At 41.5% G+C, this 23,166-nt stretch overlaps 1 protein-coding gene across 6 annotated transcripts in view; it reads left to right on the forward strand.

Annotated features, from left to right (window-relative positions):
- The window catches only part of cdh23 (cadherin-related 23), a 155,420-nt gene that overhangs the window by 82,887 nt on the left and 49,367 nt on the right, over positions 1-23,166 (forward strand). For 5 of the 6 annotated variants that reach the window (XM_046401031.1, XM_046401034.1, XM_046401032.1 and 2 more), the window contains 7 exons: positions 1,343-1,531; positions 5,340-5,489; positions 6,189-6,347; positions 17,861-17,925; positions 18,295-18,532; positions 20,127-20,232; positions 20,463-20,590. In XM_046401031.1, the coding sequence (XP_046256987.1) occupies positions 1,343-1,531; positions 5,340-5,489; positions 6,189-6,347; positions 17,861-17,925; positions 18,295-18,532; positions 20,127-20,232; positions 20,463-20,590 (1,035 nt within the window). Of the gene's footprint in view, positions 1-1,342; positions 1,532-2,179; positions 2,272-5,339; positions 5,490-6,188; positions 6,348-17,860; positions 17,926-18,294; positions 18,533-20,126; positions 20,233-20,462; positions 20,591-23,166 lie in introns of those variants that run through there. The other variant, XM_046401036.1, reaches the window with a different exon arrangement.

A 23,166-nucleotide genomic window follows, 5' to 3' on the forward strand; every position in this document is an offset into this window, starting at 1 on the left:
GATGCCGAGGGCTCTTTCGTCCCTGCTTCGCTTTCTTTTTCTTCTGTTTGAAGCAGGTGCAGTCGGTGAATCCCTGTGCCTCTCCACTGAGCCTGAAGTCTATCTCACTTGGCTTTTTAGCATGTTTGTCCTGCTGTCTCACCCCACCCACAGCCTTTCCACCTTGTCCACTCCAATAGTTTTCTTTTTTGTCGTCATTTCTTCTCTTCCAGTACTGTACACCAAGTGGCTCCCACAGGGTGTGAGAGGGTGCGTGAAATGGATTTCCAAGTGGTTCCGAAAGTGGAAGGATTTGCGATCAAAGACCTAGTTTTTTCCCGTGTAACTCCACTGTTGTGGATTTTGCTGTCATGTCAAGTCAAATTGGCTGCACCTGCATGCCACAATAAAAGGCCTGTAAGAGCACTCACGTACTTTACTCATGTAGCTGCAGTTATTGCTCATAAAAAACAGGTTGTATGACATTTTTATATGAAAGACAACTGAGATAGAACTGTCTCTAAGGTTTAATACAAAAAAAGATTCTAGCTTACATATTCCAGCCTCAGTCTATCTGTTTAATTGAAATCAATAATTACACAGTAGAAAAGTAGAATAAGCGAAAGTGCTGAAAATGAAAAAATGTCGCCCAAAAATGTATTTATAAGATATGGATTTTTTCCCTCTACATTTTCTCCCCCTCTCTGTGCTTGAGCTTTCTAAGGTGGTGCTACTATTGATTGCGGTGTGCCATAGTAATACAACTAATTTCTCAACATCAGGCAGCTTAGATAGTGCTGAGCGTGTGGAGGTGGAGGTCAAATGATTCAGTGGCGTTGGGACGAGAGAGGCTCAACTACCTTGATTACCCAGAGACCAGCATGTTGTTCCTGCCTCTTCTCCTATTGCTTTTGACATTCCTCCATCAATAAAAGACTATGGCTGCCCATTCCCATCTCTCTCACCTTTTTTTTTTTCATTTCAGATGACTCACATCTTTGATACTCAGGCAGCCAGAAACAGAGACAGTGTGTAATTGTGTCTTCACAATGGGACCCTTCTGCTAAATCTCATTGTGTACGAGTGCATGTATGTGTGTGGATGCACATGTGCCGGCCCCTGTCTTGGCCTCTCTTTGAGCCTATTTCTATGATTGCCTTGAATGTGTCCATCCACCTTTTGATCCAATAAATGAACACCTGTAAATACCTGGCTGAGATTGCGCGCTGACCACCTCCAAAATGACATTTTCAGTGCAATCAAATAATCTCATCTCTCTCTCCCTCTCCCTCTTTGTCTCTCCCTTTCTCTCGCTCTCCCTTTCTCTCTGTGATTACCACTTCCCTCTGTTGTTCTCTATAAGGCCACAGAGTTGAAAGATGACCGCAGTCCATCTGACGCAACAGTGATGACCACCTTTACCATCCTGCTAATTGACAAAAATGACAACGCCCCAAAGTTCAACAGCTCTGAGTATCGGGTCCGCATCACTGAACTGGCCCAGGTGGGCTTTGCCCTTCCCCTCTTTATCCAGGCCGAAGACAAGGACGAGGTGGGTGGATGACAACCTGATGCCTGGTGCAGTCACAACATGAGGCTGATATTTTTATCCAGATAAGATTGCAATCTAATGATTGTTACCAGGAATGTCTCAAGCTGATCTTCAGGATTGGTTTCGGGCCAACAAAATCTGATCCTCTCTTTACTGTTCTTTGTGGCTCTGTCCACCTCAGCCTGCTATTGTTGCAGTACTGTTCACGATTACAACAGCCAGTCTCTACAGCGCAGCATTTCACTATCTGCAAAATTAGTGTGTGAATGCAAACAATTTTTCTGGTGCAACAGTGCAAGTAACTCTGACTTTACATGCAGAGGTTGGCAGAACATACAGATTAGCTGTGGTCTACTCTCTCTTTTTTATTAGCAAACAGCAGTCTACAAAACATTCAGGTTCTCATTTTTAGCCCACACTGACTGTTATTTTGACCGATTCAAATAATAAAGGTGGCTCAGCAGCAGGTCATGTCTTAATGAGTAACTTCATGACTGACCAAAACTAAATTTGTCTTTTGTCTGCTTTAGGTGCTCTCTGTTTGTCCTTGATCATTTCTGATCTGATCGGCTTAAAAACAAAAAATATTATCATGACATCCCTAACTGTTTGTACAAAAGTTATTAGTGAACAACTTGGAATTTGTAGGGACTGAGGACGTACTTCAGAGACTGACAACTGGCCGTGAGACAAAGCATCAATAAAAGATTCATTAGTAAAAGCAGTCTTATTTACAATTTTCACTCTCGTTTTGAATGGAAAATATCTTACTGCACAGGCAGCTAGAACTTGTGAGCAGTCTGTATTTTGTGTTTTGATTTCTAAGTTTAGATTTATCTCGTTTATAAAAGCAGCAGCCAAAAAGCCACTCTGCCACTCTCTGAAACTACTGGCATGGCAGCAGTGCATATGTGTGTGTGCGTGTGTGGACTGTCAGTAGCTGTGTACAACAGCACACTTTAGTGCATCCACCACTTTCCATTAGCTGTCAACCTGCTGTCACACAGTCACGCACACTGAGATGCACAACACACAAACACTGAACACTTTTTCACTTTACACTTGCTCTGCCACTTTCTCTTTCTCTCTCACTTTCTCTCTCCCTCTCTCATATGTGCAAATGCTCACACCAACACGCTGGTCTCGACTACAATTTAATTTGCTCTGGAAGAGATGGGATAGAGCATCAAATTATACCTAACGAGGAAAATCAATCACCTAGGGTGCAGATAAGCCGAAAGCTAGTCAACTCTGATTGATTCAGGCACAGCACCCGCCAGGGTGGAATTTGACAGATAACTGCGAGTCAAGTGGATAGAGAAAAAGGTATATGCATACGAGGAGAGGAGAAAAATGGTTGAACAGAAAGTAGCCTCCAATGGAGTAAAACCAGAAGTTTGAATAACTGGTGGAGCAGGAGCAAATAGTGAGAACAGCAGTCATGTGACAAAGAGAGCACTTAAAGTAGAGGTAGCAGGAGCATTTAGCAGCAAGTTTATTTATTCATTCCAAGGATGGTTGTTGCAATGGCTAGGCAGAGAGTTTAGTATCATGAGTGTGTTGCTGCAAGCAGGTGAGGTGATGACCCAGACACCTGGCATGTGATAAGAAGTGCCTCTATAGGCCGTCACCCAACATTTTACCACTGCCAAAAGAAAACACTTAACATTCAAGCATCTCTTAAGTGAGATTGCTGCCCACAAATGGGAGAATCACTATGGTAATTCGGCACTGGTGGTTTTAACCATATTCACCAGAGATGTTGCATTAGAAAGCACTCCCTCAGAACCAGTCCATTAGCAACACAGCAGACTGCTTATTCACTGTCATACAATAAAATAAAATGCATCAAGAAGAGCTCAAAGAAGAAGGATTTCATGCAAAAATGTAAGGCGCATTTGTATTCTCGGGTTGTGTGCTGGAGACATAGAAATTGTCGGCACTCTACAAGTCTTGCATTGTGACCCTGCTGCCATCGTGCCACATAAATATACATCCATTCCAAGGAGGAAAATCTATGAGACAGTTTTTGTCTTGCAGTTTTGTATTGCTGTTTTGATCCTTTAAACCTGCATGTCAGTGCCGATACACACACTCATTCACACTCCACTACACCTGTGCCGTAATCTCACTTTTTCCAAGTGTGAGGGATTATAGGCAGACATTTCATTTCTTAGACTATGACACAAGTGGTAGTTACCTCTCCTCTCTTTCTGTCGCTGCCTTCATATCCTCTTCTGCTCGGGTAACATCTATAAAACTTTTGCTGCTGGAACTTGTCACTAAACTTTGTGGCAGTCGCATCTGACAGGGTGATTTTATTGGGGCCTTCTAAAGGCAGAAGCAAATGGACGGGCAATTACGTTTATGGGCAGTTTGAGGTGACATCCCTGCATATTGGATGGTCTTTTAAATAGGAGTCATCAGCCACAATGGTTCTCCCAGAGATGAAAACAAAAACAAGGGGGCTATTTCAACCGCCAGCATAATGCCAATCGACTACCGCACCCGTCTTTGTCAGTCTGCCACAACGGCCACATGATTGGCTGCCCTGCAGCTTTATATATCAAGATAGGAGGATATGGAGATGTTTTCTCAGCTCAAGACAGCCACAGGCTTCTCAGGGCTGTGATGTAATTTTGACCCTGACTTGGTCTATACTTACCCACGATATCTTTGAACCTTTATCTGAGAAGTAGGGAGTTATAAGAGAAGTAGGAGATGAGTTTATAACCTTACCGTACGCACCTACCCAAAAGCACATAATATTTCTAAATTAGACTCATATAATCTAACATTGTCTTGTCCTGTATACAGTAACGTGTGCTAGAAACCAAACCAAAATGTGTGTATCTGTAGTGAGATAGATAGTCATGGTTGTCGTGAGGGATCATCATCTAACATCGAAACACACACTGATGATTAAAACACATTCCAACCTTCTTCACTGGCTGCATAATATCCTAGTCAGACTCATTGTATACAGCTCTATGGAGAGTATGTGGGGATTTACTACATGCTGCACTCAAATGTCCATTTACATAATGTGAAACAGTACAGTACTGGCTTTATGTAGTCCAGATGAAGAATTCGGGTGAAGAGATGAGATAAACGTACCTATGGACTAATTTTGTGGTATCTGTTTATTATTTCAAATAATTTCATGTAGCAGACTCTTAGTCTTGTACCAAGTACACTTATGAAGCACCTAGATCAGGGTGTTTGTTATGGCAAATCCTTGACTAGCATTGAGGCCCAATTACAACACACTGCTCATCTTCAGATTAAGGAGGATCACTTCTCTTGGGGTTTCTCCATTGTTGCCCATGTGAGCATTGAAATTCCCCTAGAGGACTATAAAGTCCTTAGGTGGAACCCTTTCCAGGACACCACCCAGAGACTCCAGGAAGGCCAGGTACTCTGCTCTTACTGCTGTTTTGTGCATAAGCACCAACTTCAGAGCCTTTCCCTCAGTGTCACCCTGTTGTATAGAGGTTGTAAGTCAGCACACATAGGTCCACGCCTTCACCTGACACCCAGTAAACGGCGCACCTGACCCCACTGCCTGCCCTGGCTTTGCCTTTCTGTGTATTTATATGCAGTGTCAGTGTCTTGGTTTGTATTGGTTTTTTTGTCCAATAATTATTCATAAAAACTCTACTGACATACCATAGCAGAGAATTTCATGTCTGCATTCATCACTTGGGACTGGACAGAGTGTATATATCACCACCTGCCCTCACTCCTTCTTAACAACCCATATTTCTGTTTTTCTATACGCACATCTCTCCTATCCTTCCTGTGGTAGGGGGTGAACAGCATGTTCCAGGTGTTTCTGACAGGAAACAATTCTGAGTACTTCACCATCTCCCCCACGGCGGTACAGGGGCGTGCCGACATCAGGATGAGAGTGGCCATGCCACTGGACTACGAACACATTCGCAGCTACAGCTTCTCAGTGAGTTTTAACCGTATTCTTACAGTGTGCATTTGAACATTTACATGCAAGTTAATTCTGGGATGGCACAAGCTTTCCAAAGAACTCAACATGTTGAGGAAATTTCCAATCATTGTAAATGTCCAACAGATTGGTTTTGTAAAGAGTCAGTGAAATAAATATAAGTGGAATAAGAGAAGGCAATCTTCTTTTGATAACCAAACATCTAGTAGGTGGAGACCTAGCAGCTACACTGTCCTTCTGTGAGAATGCCCTTGAATGAACTCGGGACCAAGACTGATTTCTAAGCAACAAGACTGAATGTAGCTTCATTATGTTTCTAGCAACTTGTTTTTATTTGTTCGGACACAAGGCTCAGTTGGACTGGGGCTATATCACTTTCTCAACACTGCAGACTTGTTTGAACAGTGAAATTGGTATTTTGTCACCTCAATTTACCCCCAAGTCGATTACAGGACCAGAGGGTGCCCTGCTCTGTGTATAATCTAGGATCTCCAAACAAATCAGTTCTTTTGCACAGTAACTTTTGCACAATAGCGAATTATGATAATAATTTTTAGGATCCTACCTAAAAATGTGAGATATTTTCTATTGATGAACCAGTGGTAAACTTGTACACTAAATTGTAATATCCAAGGCAGTTTAAACATTTTATTTAAGTCTTCAAACTGGATTAGCATTATTGTTGTCTCTCCTCAGCTTTATGCCAATGAGTCCATGTCCGACCATGTGGGATTTGCTCGTGTCTTTATTGAGCTAATCAATGAGAATGATAACCGGCCCATCTTCAGCAGACCGCTGTACAACATCAGCCTTCCTGAAAACACACCCCCTGGCACGTCACTGCTACGCATCCTGGTGAGTATCTTAGGAAACCGTTGTGCAAAGTCTACTGTACACAGCTGAGAATGTGACACTTTACTCACGGAAAGGATTTTTATTCCAGGGGAGAAATTTAACTGGAATCCAAATAGATCACAATAAAATCTGACTTATACTACAAACTTTTATTGGGAATTAAATCTTGACTTGTTTGTGTACCCCAGGTGACCTAGTACTCCCTCTGCTCTACTGAGGCTTCACCATATGAGTTGTTATTTATGGTGACTCAAGCTAGGCTGCCTCCCACAATAGTGCAAAAAAACACAACTGAAAAACATGCTCACCTGCATAGGCTAAGACATGTTTGAAATGTTCAAGACAGTTCGTGCCTCAGGTGTGACTTTGTCTTAAGTCCTGTTTATCACATAATTACACAAATTCTCTGAAAAGCAGAAGTAAATATGTGCTGCCAACACAATAATGAGTTCCACATAGGTGATAAAGGCTGAACAAACAGCACTTAAACAACACCTATGCAGTCACTTTAAGCAAGTCCAGCAGTGTAATTTTTTTGCAGTCTATGTAAGGCTAGACTTTTGGCAGGATTCAAGTGATTACCCTCATGTAATCACAAAATCACAAAAAATTAAATTCGTTATAACATCACTGAAATACCAGTTCAAATTGAATTACTATTATCAGCGCATCTTGAAGTTTCTCATTTTTCAAACTGGATTAATATTGCAGTCCATAATAATGTTAGGACAACAGCCAATAAAACTAATCCAATTAGAACATGCTTAAGAATTATGTCCAGAAATGGTGTGGTATTATTCACTCCCTCCAGGTCTGTTAGATTTTATTTAGTTTCTCACAGTTGAAGTGTCCTTGAGGACACTCCACCTCATCTTCACGGCGTAGCACCATGCAGCAGAGTTCACTCTCAGCTGTTGACCTGACCAGCAGCCACTACTTTAACCACATCCCAAAAGAAATCTCTGTCCCTCTCCCCAAAACTGTGCATTACTATTCATTACCAGTCATTCCTGTGACAGAACGCCCACAATCCACTAGATACAAGTACAAAAAGCACAGTGTGAAAATCAATAGTGTTTATAGACTGTGTGCTCATGAAATGGAGATTGCAGGGGCAGTCTAATACCCGATAAGTCTGGCTGATGTTGGCCTCGTGCAGAAGCGTGCTGAGCCCGTAGAGAGAATGGGCTGTAAATAGAATGAGATGTGACGGCTCTCGGTGAGGACTGCACTGGCATGGATGGCAGCACCCGTATATATACACTGTTAGATGAGGTTTTCGACACTCTGACCTGCACACACACACACACACACACACACAGACACACACATCAGTGGCACTCAAGCCCTCTGAGATGCCATTGGAGATAAAACACATACAGATTAAACAGATGTTTCCAACATTCAGCTAGCTTTGCTCTGAGACAGAGAAACAGGCGCACATGCACACACACACACACACACATATCTTCATCCCCATATATATGGATGTATATACCTTATATGTACACAGCTTTTCCCTGAAGGTCTCCCTCTCACAAGGTCAACACACCAGCTGAAACCAGATAAAGTCGTTGGTCACTGTAGGCCTTTTTCCATTTGTTATCCCTTAAGATTACCATTTACTATGTATGTGCTTGTGTGTGTTTTGTTAGTAATGTGTTTGCACAGACTTGTTTACATATGTGGGTCAGTCATAAATAGCTCATTAGTAATTTAGACAATATGTTACAATGGCTGCAAACCAATGAAAATAGCTGAGTCTGTTTATTTATATGCTGTCTGATCAAACAAGCGGCATCCTGCCTCTCATGTTTGTGTGGATAATGCGCTATTTACTTTGGAATGCACATTGCATTCAAACAAGTTATAAAGTGAAGCACACAATCAAGTTAAATCCATCAAACTGCTGGTTCACTGCTTTGTATTGTTCTGACAGCAGTGGGAGTGGAAATTATGAAGGGGACAATGTCCCTCTTGAGAATATAATCGTTCATATTTCCTCAAGTGAGTAACCTGTTCTCGGTATACATTTTTAAGCGTAGGCTACAAACGTGAAGTGAGTCCTGATTATGCTGAAACACTTATTTAACCGACTCCATGAGTCAGTACCAGGTAAAATAATCTGTCCATCACCCCACTGTTAAGGACAAATTATGTTGCTCACCAGCCACAGAGAAACATGTTGAATAGAAGTGTTAATTGTGACAAAAAGAATGACCCTAACTGTTCCTGTTATTATAAAACATTATATTTGTACTTCACTCCAACACATTTTGTTCTGAATTTTGTATTATGGCTCTTGTGCCTGTGTTTTATTTGATTTGCTGGCGTGGTGGGAACCTTTTCATTTTCCCCGATTCCATCTGTACCTGTCTCACTCAATCTCTTCCAGCAGTTTAAACTGTCTGTTTGCCTAAATGCAGTGAACAACTCAAGGCATTACAATATAACCAGATTGTTAGGCTTAGACTATCCTCTCAGTGTGCTCTGTCAGATGGCTGTGAGGTGCAACAGATGGTGACCAAGTTATGTTTTAGCACCAAAAGGGACGACAACTCTTTCATTCTTAATCTCTTAGGTGGCCTCCTTGATATACAGTAACACACACATGCACAGGACTGAATTCACTGAAGGAATAAGTTATTAGGAATAGTTGATATTTCAGGAAATATGCTTATTTGCTTTCTTGCCAATAGTGATTAAAAGATTGATACTACTCTCATAATTTACATGTCTGTGTATTACAAGCCAGGAGCTGATTATCTTATCTGAGCATAAAGACTCAAAGCAGAGACGAACAGCAAGCTCCAGATCTCAAAAATGTACCAATCAGATCAGTCCTCTCGTTTCCAAAAAGCCAGCAATTAAGCTTGTTTCTCAAAATGTGGAACTATTCCTAATCATGTTGAAGATGTGATTGGCCACTCACTTGTCATTAAAGATTTCATTTCTGATGACAGTGATGAGACAACATCATCATGGCCACTGAGTCAGCAATACTGAGGAGGGTTGTACATTACAGAAGAGTATCAGACAAAAGGTAATTTGTGGACACAGTGGTAACGTCTGTGGATTAGTTAGTCAAGAAATGCTTGCTTGTAAATTGCTGTATTCAAGACGTTCTTCACATCACAGCTTGATTTGTGAACGTTTAGGTGATGAAAACTCAACCATGTGCCCATAGATCAACTAAGTGAAGTGCAAACAAAGGAGTAAATTACCCTTGTAAGGCAATCTGCACCTCCATGTTTTTAGTGCCAACAACAGCAGAGAGGCTTATCAAATTAAGTTTTATCCCCTGCTATTAGAGTAACAATGAGACTGATAATAGCTTCTCTCACAGTCAAGTAGTCATTTCCAGAACATTGCTGCTGCCGTAGCATGAATGTCCTTCTGCACTTGTACAGTATATCAATAATGTGGATGTGGTTTGTACGTAAAGAGGATGGGGTCTGGAGGATGCTTATATAATACTTTTTACCTATGCTAATTGAAATTATGCACGTTGGTTCCCAGTTGTTTTTAAAAAGTGCCAAACAAGCAATCTGATAATATAATTGAAATGCTTTGTTTTGGTTAATATTCACTGCTCATCTTAGCAAAGCTTATGTACAGTGTTAGCCCATGCATTACTCAGTGCCTGCTCCTGCATCCCCGTGGACACTGCTTAACATAGGACCACACACATATACACACACAAACAGGCAGCGGCTGTTTAATATTTATGGTCTGCAGCATTACTTATCATTATAAATATTTATTGTGATTTACTCTTTTGTCTGGGTCTTTTTCTCTCTCACGGTCTCTTTCTGTCTCTCCCTTACCCCGGAGACTTTAGACACCAGCAGCTGCTCGTATCAGTAGAATCACTCTGATTTTCTCTCCTCGGATTTCAGAGAATTTGCCTTCTTTCATTTCCTATTTATTGTATGCCCTCAGTTATAGTTGTTTTCCCCCTTTCTCTGTTTTACCATTAGATTGCTAATGGTTTTCAGGTGTTGCACTGATTCACTCTGTATAGCTGCGTGCTTGGATTACAGTTTCTATAAGATCTTCCTGCCCTTCAGACTCCACCTTAGAGGATATGTATATATTTTGATCAGGATACATGCAGGCTTAATATGCATAAGTACGATTTACCTGCACCACTCTTTTTTTATATAATTGGACGTTCTCTGATAAAAAATATCAGATCCAACATTCTTCTTGGGTTAGAGTCTTCAGTGTCTCTTACTAATGCCATGCTGTTTGTGTTTCTGGGCTCTCTGCTGATGCTATATGTTTGAGGGCTGAAGCACGCTGATGAATGCTTCTAAGAGAAAGTTCTAAATTACAGAGTGGAGGATGTTTCGCTGCAGACTCTGTTTAGACAGGCCTTTGCAGGGTAATAGCCACAGCAGTAATTATAATTCATTATTATAATAAAGGGGGTGAGGCCCAGCTCTCTCCTGCATGTGGTAGCTCACATGGTGTCACTGTTGATAATGGGGCGCTTATCGTGTGTGTTCTGACACTGAGACAGGGTGTGAATGGGTGTGTGGGGCAGAGGACAAACATGCTGAGAGTAATGAACAGTCTGAACTTTCCCAGAGTTGGCTCACCATCAGATGACCAAATTTAGATGAAAAGGCAGTTGGAGAGTGTAGTGGAGCTAATGGACTGGTCTCCATCAGCTCGTCTGTTAATACGTTCATCCATTTCATTCAGGCGACATTAATTAAAAAAACAAAACAAAACATGAAAACATGCACTCACTGTGTTGCTCCATAGAAAATGTGGCAAAAACATCAAATAGCCACAAGGTGTGCTATAATTACAGATAAAACAACATGGGATGCAGCTACTGATCATTTTCCCTATCAAATAATTTATAAAGAGGGGAGGCATTAAGCTGTAGCTTTCTACACCTTTCTCAGACAGGCTGTATTGGTGTGTTTTTTAACTGACATTACAATAATCAATAATTACAATAATAATAAGCCTTTTTTGTATGGTTTATTTTCTTGTTGTTGCTTGCAGACCAAAATAAATTTCAAATTTAGAAAACAAGAGCAGATTATTTTCTCAGTTAATTGATGAATCATTGACTGAAATTATGCAATTTCCTAAATCCCTGAATTTCCCTGATGAGGTCTTCAAATTACTTGTTTTGTGGGACAAGCAGGTCAAAACCCAAAGCTATTCAGTTTCTTTGCTTATTTAACATTTTTAATATATCTACATTACATTGATATTAAATAGAGAAAAGCAAGAAAGGACATTACAGCATTCAAATTAAGAAACTAGAATCGAGATAGTTTGGGTATTTTTGCTAGTGTCCACTGTCTGAGATTGGGTTATTTCCTGACCTTAGCCCTGCTCCCTCAACACATAACTACAGATGCCATGTACATCCACACATGCTTTCTTTTTCCTCCCCCTTATATGCAGTCCATGTCAGTGGTATTCACTTCACTCTTTATCATTCTCTACATCCTCCCTTTGCTTGTGCTAATCTCATTCCTTCATCATCGAGAACAGTGACAGAGAGAAAGAGAGGGGGAGGACTGAGGCCGTCGGCGAAGTGGAGCTGCCAGCCACAGAGCTGTGCATTAAGCCTTTTCACTGGCAGCTCAAACTGTCTCCAGCTTATGCCCACAATGCAGTCTTCTCTCTCCAGCTCTCTCCCACTTTCCCCTTCTTATTCCAGAAGTAACATCTGTTTTTTTTTGTTTTTTTTTCCCAGTGGTTCACATGTGGTTGTAATGATAGTACAGTGCCTGTTACTGCATGCAAATGGTATAATTTATCTTACAAGCTGCCACAATATAAGTATACATTGTTAAGAAAAAGTGTTAAAGTTGTACCTCTCTCTCTGTCTCGCTGTTATCTGAGTGGTCAGGAGATAATAGAAAATGCCTGCTCAATCCTATCGGCAGGCAGCAGTTGCTGTGAGCACCCCCACCTGCTCCTTAATGTTTTAGAGAAATAAAGCAGTCGTAAATGTGTGCTCGCCATCGCCATTACACTAAAGTGTCCGCAGTAAAAACACACACAGCTCCCGTCAACCCCCGCAGGTGCACTAGGTCACAGCTGGGGGACTGGTGAGGAGCGCAGTCAGTCCTCGTTTGATCCAAGTAGGTGAGGCATTTTGCATCTTGTCTCCACTGAAGAGGTTTGACTTTTGCATTATTTCACACAGCTTGGGCTTTACCTGCATGTATCCACTAGGAAAATTAGGGGGAATATATAAATTTCCTCATTAGTTTAGTCACAGGATTGTTGAGCAAGAAGCTGTTCTAGATATGTGATCATTAATTGGACACAGCTTGGCCCAGCTACACGGAGTTTCTGTGCTTTTTCCAACTTACTTCTGTGCTCTGTAGCACTGTAGTATTGATAAGACATACAGACAGGCTCTGCACAGTCCCATGGAACATTCTGTTTATAGAAACAGAGAGCAAAAAGAGAGGAAGGCCAACACTATAGTGAAGTTACCGGTAGCTTAGCTGTGTTGTGTACTGACAAATCTATTGTGCTATCCATGGTGCTGAAGTAGCAGACACATTTGTATTTTTCTTTCAGTCCCACCCTCCTGTCAGTTTCATTTGGACCTATAATATTTTCTAAGCTGAACTATAGATACTCAATTTCATGGTATATTGTTGCCTACACACTCTACAGATCACCTTCATGATCAAATTGACAAGTAGCAACGTGTAGTCAGAGAAGATGATCATACAAACACACAGCTGCCTGGACTGTGTTTAGAATATTCCTCTAATATTTCTATGATCTTCCAGTGGATCTGTGTGCTGAAAACATACCCCCAGATGAGGCCACCTCTGTCTCCAAATGTTTTAGGGGAGACATGACTACAGATAATAGTTTATTTGAGCGGATTAGGGTTAGGGCCATGCACCCTGTTAAAAATTAACAAATCGCCTACCGTGTGTACTCATCACCCTGCTGCAGCTCAGCAGTAAATCACTGACTGGGGAAACACAATGAGAGATTTTTGTACTAAAAGGAATTGGAAAATAGCCATTTGAGTGCTGAAGTTAGCTAATGTTTAGAATGCATTTTGCACAGAAAAATTGTGGATTTAGTTCCCCATGTTTTACACTGAAATAATGTTAGGAAGTCATCTCAGCCAGTGTGGGCAAGAGGAACAGTTACAGATGCACATGTGTTGCGCATACATGCGTGTGATTGTTTTAAGGCAGACTTCCTTTAACCTACGACCAAGATTTAAGCTCTCTTCATTGTTATTGCGTCAGTTTTATTGAAGATAATCAAGCAGACATAATTAACAGAAAGTGACTCTTGACACTCCAGTGCTTTAAACTGTGATGTGCCATCTGACAGGACACATGTATCTCACCCTGTGTTTGATTCCTATGATGTCTGTGAGTGCCGTGGGAGTCTCACACTTTCACACTGCTGATCCACAGGAGCTCGTTTTTGCTTATGTCATGTATCGCTTAAGAATACAGAAGTTTACAGCATGGAATGTGTCGCGTGACCAAGATTCTGTGTGTCTCACACGTACACATACAGTACAATACACGAAGTGTTTATATGAAGGGGAGATCATTTAAAAATGTCCCACTTGTATAGCATTTGTCTTGTCATAGATAAGGAACATGTAAGAAATTGAGACACAGAGCCTTTAAAGGAGCCCACATGAGTGGAACCAACCAGAGCTGAGGAAGATAACCTGACAACCATGTCTTCATCATTATCTCCCCGACAATGATTGTCAGAAACTGGACATCTTCACTGTGGTGGTGCGTGTTCATGTGTGAGTGTATGTTGGCTATCTATTCTTTGCAGTTGTGTTTAGGTGTGCAACACTGAGACAGAAGAGGTTGCCTGTGTTTGAACTGTGGGTCATCTCTATTTTGACAGCAGGCTTTGACAGCCAGTAATTGGTTTCCTTTTCCATGACTCTCAAAGCTCCTGCAGCAAAAAGCAATTTTAGGAGCCAATCAATTCAAATTCCAGCTCACTCAAGGTAGAAAAGCCTGTGCAGCTTTAACCTCCCTTGCTGTCCATGAGATAGCTGGGCTGATAATCTGCTCCTGTAGCCCCTCCAACCTAGATCCAGTTTACAAACACACACACACACACACAGATACACACATACCATCCGTGTCTTTCTGTCACCCATGAGGGGCGGCTCTCATTTCCGCTTTCTCTTGAGAGCAATTGAGTGTGATAATAGGAGTTTATACTGTAAATGGTTGGAGTGCATATTTAGCCCAAGACTGAATGAACCGGGAAACACAGTGCGTCTCTGCCCATGTGTATCCTTTTCACATGCACACAAACATATGCACCCACATACACTGCATTCAGAAACTCTCATACACACATCCAATCATCACACACGTACTGTCACACTTAACAGGCACGCAGATGCACAAATAAGCACACAGGTACACAGGTAGACCCACACACATACCAACACACACGGAGTTGTGTTTGCCCGCTGGCTTCGCCTCTCTGATGGGAAGAAACACATCATTTAACCAAACTGGTCAACTGAGAACTAATTTCTCTTTTGTAGTTACTGCCTGAGGACCCAAGGGTTTGCAGAGTTTATATTGGCAATCAGCAGCGCACTGACTCTTTGTGCTGAAACTCCTTAACAACTAAGTTTGGATTTTGATCAGAATGCTGACTCTGATGCCTCAGTGCCCAGTCCCCAGTGCTCCTTAGCACAGGAGAGACTTTTATTGCTACAGTCTGGGCCGAGCATTCATCTTCAGCACAACCTGCCGTTCTGTCATCTTTGGGATAATCAGCCCACAGGGTTTTACCCATCTTAGCCAGTGACAATTTAAGGCAACATACATCCTCTATACTTCATTTGGTTTTTGTAATTCATTTCAGTTATTTTGGAGGGTTCCTAAAATGAGATCCATCACCATGCAAACTATTTATCCCCGTGAACCATTGCAGTACTTTAAATGCTGGTTGTAATTGTCAGTGAGGCTATTAGGCCCATTAGTTAGCCCAGCTTTATTTCCATGTCATTTCTTTCCTCATTAAATCTTGCTCTCTCTCTCTCCCTGTGCACCTCGCCAACTTTTCCATCACCTCCAATTCCCCAATCAAAAAAAATGTTTAAGCTACCGTGGCAATGAGGGGCAAATGCATAATACCCTGGTGTCAAGGATTCGGACTCATAGTGTTCAGTTACAGCAAATCCCTGCACAAGCCAATCTATGCCATCCATCTGCTGCAAGCATTCTGTGTGTAAAGTTAAAAGATTTTTGCAAGCAGTTTGCAAAGTGACTGCAGCGTATAGTCACAGTGGTTGTTCAGTGGGGGAAAAGCAGCAGGTTGGTGAATGATGGGCGTGGGGGCGTGATGGCTATCGTCTTTTTCTCTGTGTGTGTCTGTCTCACTCTCTACCTCTCTGTCTCTCGCTCTCGTGGCGAGAGGGGGTCGCTCGCAGAAGCAGAGGCAGTATTAGCTCCCAGACTGAGCCCGGCTCCTGTCACTGCCGCGATAGCTGTCACGCTAACACCCCCACCACTATCATTGGAGCACTTATGGGCCTGTCACTCACCTGGGAGAGCGGGAGCAAAAGGGGGGGGGGCATCTAGAGGGGAAGAGTGTGCTAAGGGAGATATGTAGAGGAGAGGGGACACAGTGCAGATGGAGGAGGAGCGTGGGGAAGAAAGCTCAGCAAAGAAGAAAAGAAAAAGGGAAAGATAAAGGAGGAGGGGCACAGAGGGATGGGTAGGAGAGAGAGGAGGAGAAGGAGTTTGAGTGGCATTAAATGATGAGGTCATCAAGATGAAAACTCAAAGGTTAATATAAGAACCTGACTGGAGTCCCAAACACCTCACATGTATTTAGTGTCCCACTCTCTACTTGTTCAGTCGGATATGCCTCAGTGCACTTGACACCAAAGCAAGGACGATTTGGACATTAAAAAGAAATGTTGATTCGCCATCCAGGGCAATGTGTGGAAGCTCTCTGTGAAATTACAAGCTTGAGGTAAACAGCACGGTGTGATTTTCAAAAGAAGCAGAGGAAAAAGCACATTGATAGCTGCAGCCGTTGTTCCATCTGTGAGAGGCATCATAGACAGGGTACTCTCTCACACATAAGCATAAATGCATTCAGTTTAAAATGCCCCAACGTTTCCCAACACTTTTAAATGTGCACACATACATCCACGTTCATGGGCCAAAAAAAAGAGTTCAGCATTACCTACCACACATTTTGGCCCCTTTGCTTGTGTCTGTACTTTCACATCAGACTAACATTCAGCACTCATGAACACACTCACTCTGTCAGAAATTTGTAAGTCACAATTAAAGTCACAGCACATGCAAAAAAGCATGCCCCTCACCCATACACACACACGGACAGAGAGAGAGAGAGAGAGAGAGAGTCCTACATAATAGGGTTGCTATCAGGGCATCAGTGAATCACAGTGACCAGCAGCATCGTGGCTGACAGAGCAGGCTGCAGACACATTTGAGTTTGGCCCTTCAACTGACTGCAGAGCCACTGAAGTGAAACTCTATTACAACAGCCTCTCCAGCTGTGATCCATCAGCGCCAGCACAACACCTTGTGTGTATGTGTCGGTGCATGTGCGCACATACGCATGCCTGTGCTTATAAAGACAGACTGTGTTAATGTGGCGTTTCACAGAGTACAAGATTCCTGAAAGTGTTGCTCTCCATGTTGCACTTCTGTGACACCCACTTTATCTGCAAAACACATGACAGCAGTTGTTGCTGCTTTTATGACAGTGGTGGGTCATGTGGATGAGGAAAATGTATCAGTTGTCTCAGATTTAATCTAATCAACACCTCTGAGTTAAGTTTGTTTTAACGTACAAAGTTTTAGGCAGCTGTCGGAGCTGGAAATTCAGGAATCTGAGCAGAGCATACTGACAGATGATTTTGTGTGTCATGTCATTAATAACAGCGTTGTTTGCCTCACACAGGCACAAATATATTCTGAGACATAATACAGTTACTTGAACATAAATTGAAAAACAATATTATATATTATTCTGCTTTAATGCACATGTCGCTGTCAGAGATTTCTTGTTAGAAAATCAGTTTAATTCCACTAATCACGAACTACATTGTAGGACTTCGTACCTGGCACGCCATGGTAACTCTCTCTTCTCAGCTTTCACAATAGTATTTGAAAAACACAGCTACACACAATCACATACACTCAAAGAGTTAAAGCCAGGAATATGACCTGGATGACTGAGAATCTCCACAAATACACAATCACATACTTAAAACCTGAGGAAGAGTTGAGGAAGGTATTTTTGTACATGACAGCAAATTTACAAATTAATCCCAGAGAAAAGTGGAAGATTTAGTAGTTAGACATGATGCAAAACACCAAGTAGATGAGAAACAAAAAACAAAATCCAGATGAGAAGCCAAAGTGATGGACAATGAGAGCTGAATGTCCTATTAAACTTTACATGAAGTAAACATGTGTTAAAAACAAACTCTTTTTACTGTCTTTTCTGTCCAGGCTACAGACGGAGATGCAGGCACATTTGGGATTGTGCGTTACTACTTCAGTGATGAGCCAGACCAGTAAGATACAGCTACACACATACACACAGAAACACACGCACTGAAACAATCCACACAACACAATAACACAATTTTTCATTTATTTCGCCACTTGTTAAATGGTTGTACTGTTTGTTTCACACAGCTGTGCCAGAAACAGCTGAGTTACAATGATATCTGGCACTTTTCATTAGACCTGCTCTCTTCAGGCCATTCATTATGTTCGGTATCAAAAGAACACAATTAGCATGGCTTCCTACTATTTTGGTTTCTCTTTTGCTCTTACTGAGCACCATTTTCGCCTGTTATTTTTGTTCATTTGTTCTGGCATTAGGTTCATTTGTTAATAAAAAGTCATTGCCTCTAGTTTCACTTGCTTTTCTCTTTCAGGTTTTCATTGGATGATGAGACAGGCTGGGTCGTTCTGCGGGCCAGTCTGGACTATGAGTTAATGCGACGATTCACGCTGACCGTGCTGGCAAGGGATGGTGGCGGGGAGGAGACGACAGGGAGGATCCGTGTCAATGTGTTGGATGTCAACGACAATGCGCCGCTGTTCCAGAAGGAGGCGTACGTGGGCTCGCTGAGAGAGAACGAACAGGCTGTCCAGCCGGTGGCCCGAGTCAGGGTGTGTTTAAAGCATACAGTTTTAAAAGAGACACAAGGCCAAGAGTACCAGACAGTAAAACTGCCCTCTTTGTAACTGCTGTACAATACCCCCTAAACATACACGTGTGGTCACCACTGATTTTAATTATTAATATGCTAAACCAAAGCCAATAGTTGCAGTGCTATTGTAGAGTTGCTTAGTAATTTTTTTGGCTGCAATGAATGTACTACATCAGACAAATGTCATCCTCTTTCTTCTTTGTTCTCTCTGTGTTACTGTAATCATGCAGTTATGTGTTTGTGTTCACTGTATCCAAGAGGAACAGCTTGGCCCGGTGTGTTGGCCATCAGTCACTGCCACACAAAAGGCAGAGGTACACAGGCACAATGGTAACTAATAGCTCAGCGTTTCCTTTGATTGCACCCTTGAGAGAAAGACTACATTACATCCCTTGTGGCAGTGGGTACAGCAGTGGTTTACCCCACCACGGTGTACTATGTGACAGCTTGCCTTTAGATTGTGGGAGTTGAGCTGATGACTGGACTCAACGCTTGGCTCACTGTGTTTGATTAGTCTGAGCTAACCTTAAACGCTGTTGATATTAATGCTTCCCCCAGTTGCACAGTTCAGTGTGTCAGCAATTTGCCCTGGAACCTACTATACACGCACATGCACACACACACGTGTGCATGTACACATACACACTATGGAAAACAAGGAGAGAAGGATGAAAGGGAAAAAATACCGACATAGAGAGGAGAGGATGTGTTGAGAGACTAAGCAAAGAGAGGCTTTTCTGTTGTTTGCTTCTTTCTTCTTCCAAAAAATGCCTGGGAGGTTTATGCCTCCTACTACAGTGCTTATTCTTTCTAACAGCTAAAATCACTACACTTCTTAGGCCTTTACTTCCTTTGCCACTCATTTGATTTGCTGCCCTCCTCTTACCTTTGACTCGTGAATGATCTAATATGAAACTGCTTGTCGAAATTTGATATAGCAACACAGTCTGGAAGAGAAGAGCCACAGCTCTGGAAGTTGTGGGGGGAGAAAGGTATTGCTTATTCAACACTTTGGCGTTAAATCAAAGAGCAGAGATGTGCATGTTATGAAGAGATACAAGTGAATGTTTTTGACAACCTGTCCAGCCTCTAATGATGCCAGTGAGGCCTAGTAGACTCTCCGCACAGCCGGAGGACTCATGTTTAAGTTCCTGCCAACTTGAGAATAACGAGGGGGTGTCATCATTGTTGTTTGTGTTGTTGTGGATTAGCCCCACAAAGTATAGTTTCATCTGTCTTGGCTCAGTTGGAGTTCATCCAGTATTGACGCCTGCACCACTAATAGCCAGAATTGGCCTTAATCTGTCCAATAAAATGCCATCGCTGACTGACAGCTTCCTGGCTGCACACATGTGCGCAGACTCACACGCACCCATGCTGTGTAAACATAAATATTAGCATCGTCTACTGCAGCATCTGTCCTGTTGCACTGTCTGTCGTCTTGTCTCACTCACTCAAAACTACTTCTCTCTGTGGACTTCTGACTGTCGTTGAAGCATATGTTAAAGACTCTCCCGTTTTCCACTCTCCCACCACCGTCTGCCCACCCACAGGCTACAGATGAGGATTCTCCTCCCAACAACTTTCTGACATACACCATCACTTCAGCCTCGGCCTTCCCCAGTTACTTCAGCATCATCATGGTGGAGGGCTATGCAGGTACGCTCACCTTTAGGAGCATGAAGTCACAATATAATAAGCTTGTGCATAGTGGTTATAATATGGGTAGAAATGTCGATAAACTCACAATTAATTTGTAGAACAGTTTTTACACTTGCTTTTAGTTTGTTCTTTTGCTTCTTGACCCACAACTTAACTAAGCTATTAAGGTCACAAATAAAGATGCATTTAGCACAAAACCCCTCCTCTCTCCCCTCTCCTTCCATCAGTGATCAGTGTAACCAGACCTCTGGACTATGAGAAAGTTCCCAATGGGATGATCTACTTGACAGTGATGGTCAAAGATGGGGGAAACCCAGCCCTCAACAGCACCGTCCCTGTCACAGTGGAGGTCATTGTAAGTACAACCCTGCAAAAACCATCTGCAGTACAACCAATGGACATCACCTTGTATTGATTTAAATCTACTAGCAGCTGTTATGTGATGTTTAATGTTAGTGTCACAGCCTTACTCTAGTTCTGTCATAGAGATCACAAGTCAGCAGAGCATGCATCTGTTTTTTACTTATCATCATTATTCAACATGTTCAGACGATGGGACAGTCAGCATTACAGACACACACACAATCATATGGTTAATACCTGTGTAGTTTCTTACATACTTTGATTTTATCAGTATGCTAGTGGTTCTCAACCAAATGTAGCGGTAATCAAGTTTTCATATACAAGGAAGTTGCTTGCTCTGTTGGTGCATAACAATTAATATGGTAGAAGAAAATGTAAAGAAAGATGAAAGCGAGTCTGACAAATTATCATAAATTGCCACAAGATCGACCACTTTCCAAAGCAGTAGAATTAGCTGCTTCAGAAAATGAAAAAAATTTAATGAATAAATGTTAATGAATCTTTGATCAATAAAATGTAAATAATGAGCACAAAATTAATAAGAAATCAACAGAGTTGCTAACTTGTAACTACTACAGAAAGCGTTTTCTACCTAATGGGCTCCTCTTCATGCACACTGGTATCATTACACTTTTCTGCTGTCCATATGTTTCTATCTAAATTTCTTGCAAACGCTGTAAGCAAAGCTACTGTGTTTGTGTTCAGACATTACCACTGCAAATAATGTTTGTGTCTTCTTCTGTTCTTGTTTTTTGACTCAAGAAAGGTGCTTAAATAGTTTAGAACTTTTTTGTTGATGCCTTTTTTTCTCTTAACTGAGAATCTTCATATTTCACACTTTTTTAATATAACTTCAAGCATGCTTTTTTCATGAAGTATTTAATGACTCTCTTCGTACTGTGGCATACACACCATGTGACAAAGTCTTCACAGTCTGCCCATGTTCAAAGGCACGATCTTCAAACTTTTACAGAAATGTTTTCATTTGAGTTCCCCTCAGATGTGGCTATGAAAAATTTGTGGGTCTAAGATTTGGGAGATGAACTTATGGAGCTCATATACAGTACTATGAGCCCTGAATGAAGGCGAAACTGTTCTGTATTTATCTAAATGTTGATTCAGTGTGTGACAGGTGTCCACCGGCTCATGGTGGATCGTGTCATATGTCTTAAGCTTCACTTACATATATGCAATATGTAAGTCAGTATTCAGTATACATTTCCTCGCTGTATGTATTCGGAGTACCTTTTAATCCATGTCTGACTGCAGCTTTATTTGCAGTTTTATCACAGGCTGCGCAGCTATTTGAGCTTCCAGTTCTGTTGCCAGTCTTATCATTAAATGTCTTATTTTAAGACACTGGAGAAAAGTCATGGCCGTCTACTCACCCACACAATGAATCTGATATGTTAGAAAAAGGTGTTCTGCACAAGGTTGTGGGTCCTAATTCTACAAGATAATCCTGCCATCCTTTTATGTTTTCCTACAACCTGACTGTATTCAGTTTGACTTTTTTTTTATAAATGTTATGTGCCATTTCTTTTTCTTGTGTGTAAAACACCGTGTCATGATATCATGCACTGGCAGTCTCCTGTTACATGGTTTCATGGCCTTTATCTAAGGCGTTATTTACATAAGATAATATGTAAATATGAATGTAAATATATTTACATAGATAAAGGCTGAGAGGAGACCATGTCTGGATGTTCAACATGGCTGACTTGAGGTGTTTTGTTTGTAGTCACAACTTATGTCTGAATTCTCACTGAATCTGATGTATACATGACACATTCATAAGACGTTATAAGTGTCATACATGTTTTTGTATTTTCCCACAATGATGCATGGAGTCATCTGTCTTATAATACACTGTATTGCTAATGCTAATACAGTATTAGTGATAACATGCACTATATAGACAAAAGTACTGGGACCATTACATCAACAGGGACTTTAATTATTTCACATTCTTAATACATAGACAGCATTGCAACTAAAAAAGCTTCCACTCTAGGAAGGCTTTCCACAAGATTTTGGAGTTTTTCTGCAGGAATGTTTGCCCATTCATGCAGTGGAGCATTTATTAGGTCAGACACTGATGTTGGACCGAAAGGCCTGGCTCACAGTCTTCATGCCAAAGGTGTTGGATGGGGTTGAGGTCAGGGCCCTGTTGTCGAGAAAGTGCTAATGGAATTCATCTAAACCATTTGTTATGTAAATGTAATGTACATAGTATACTGCTGACCATTCTGTACAGACCATGCCACTATTGTCTTTAAAATCTGTTTCTATATTTTTCTTTTAAATTTTAAACAATCAGCACGCATGTTGATTGTCACTAAGATACCATATATATATATCAGTAAAAAAATAAAATGAGTAACATGAACTCATATCCTCATGTCCCTACTGGCCCTTAAGCTCATTTCCCCTGATAGGAATCCATTATACATGTAACTTTTCGTCATAAAAGAAGAACTGACAGAGAAAGGATGAATCCAGCTGGAATATTCTTGGATATGGAAGGACAGAAAGCATATCTATACACATCCTACACGAGGGAGAAAT

Source organism: Scatophagus argus, chromosome 10 (genome assembly GCF_020382885.2).
Source record: "Scatophagus argus isolate fScaArg1 chromosome 10, fScaArg1.pri, whole genome shotgun sequence".
Lineage (NCBI taxonomy): Eukaryota > Metazoa > Chordata > Actinopteri > Scatophagidae > Scatophagus > Scatophagus argus.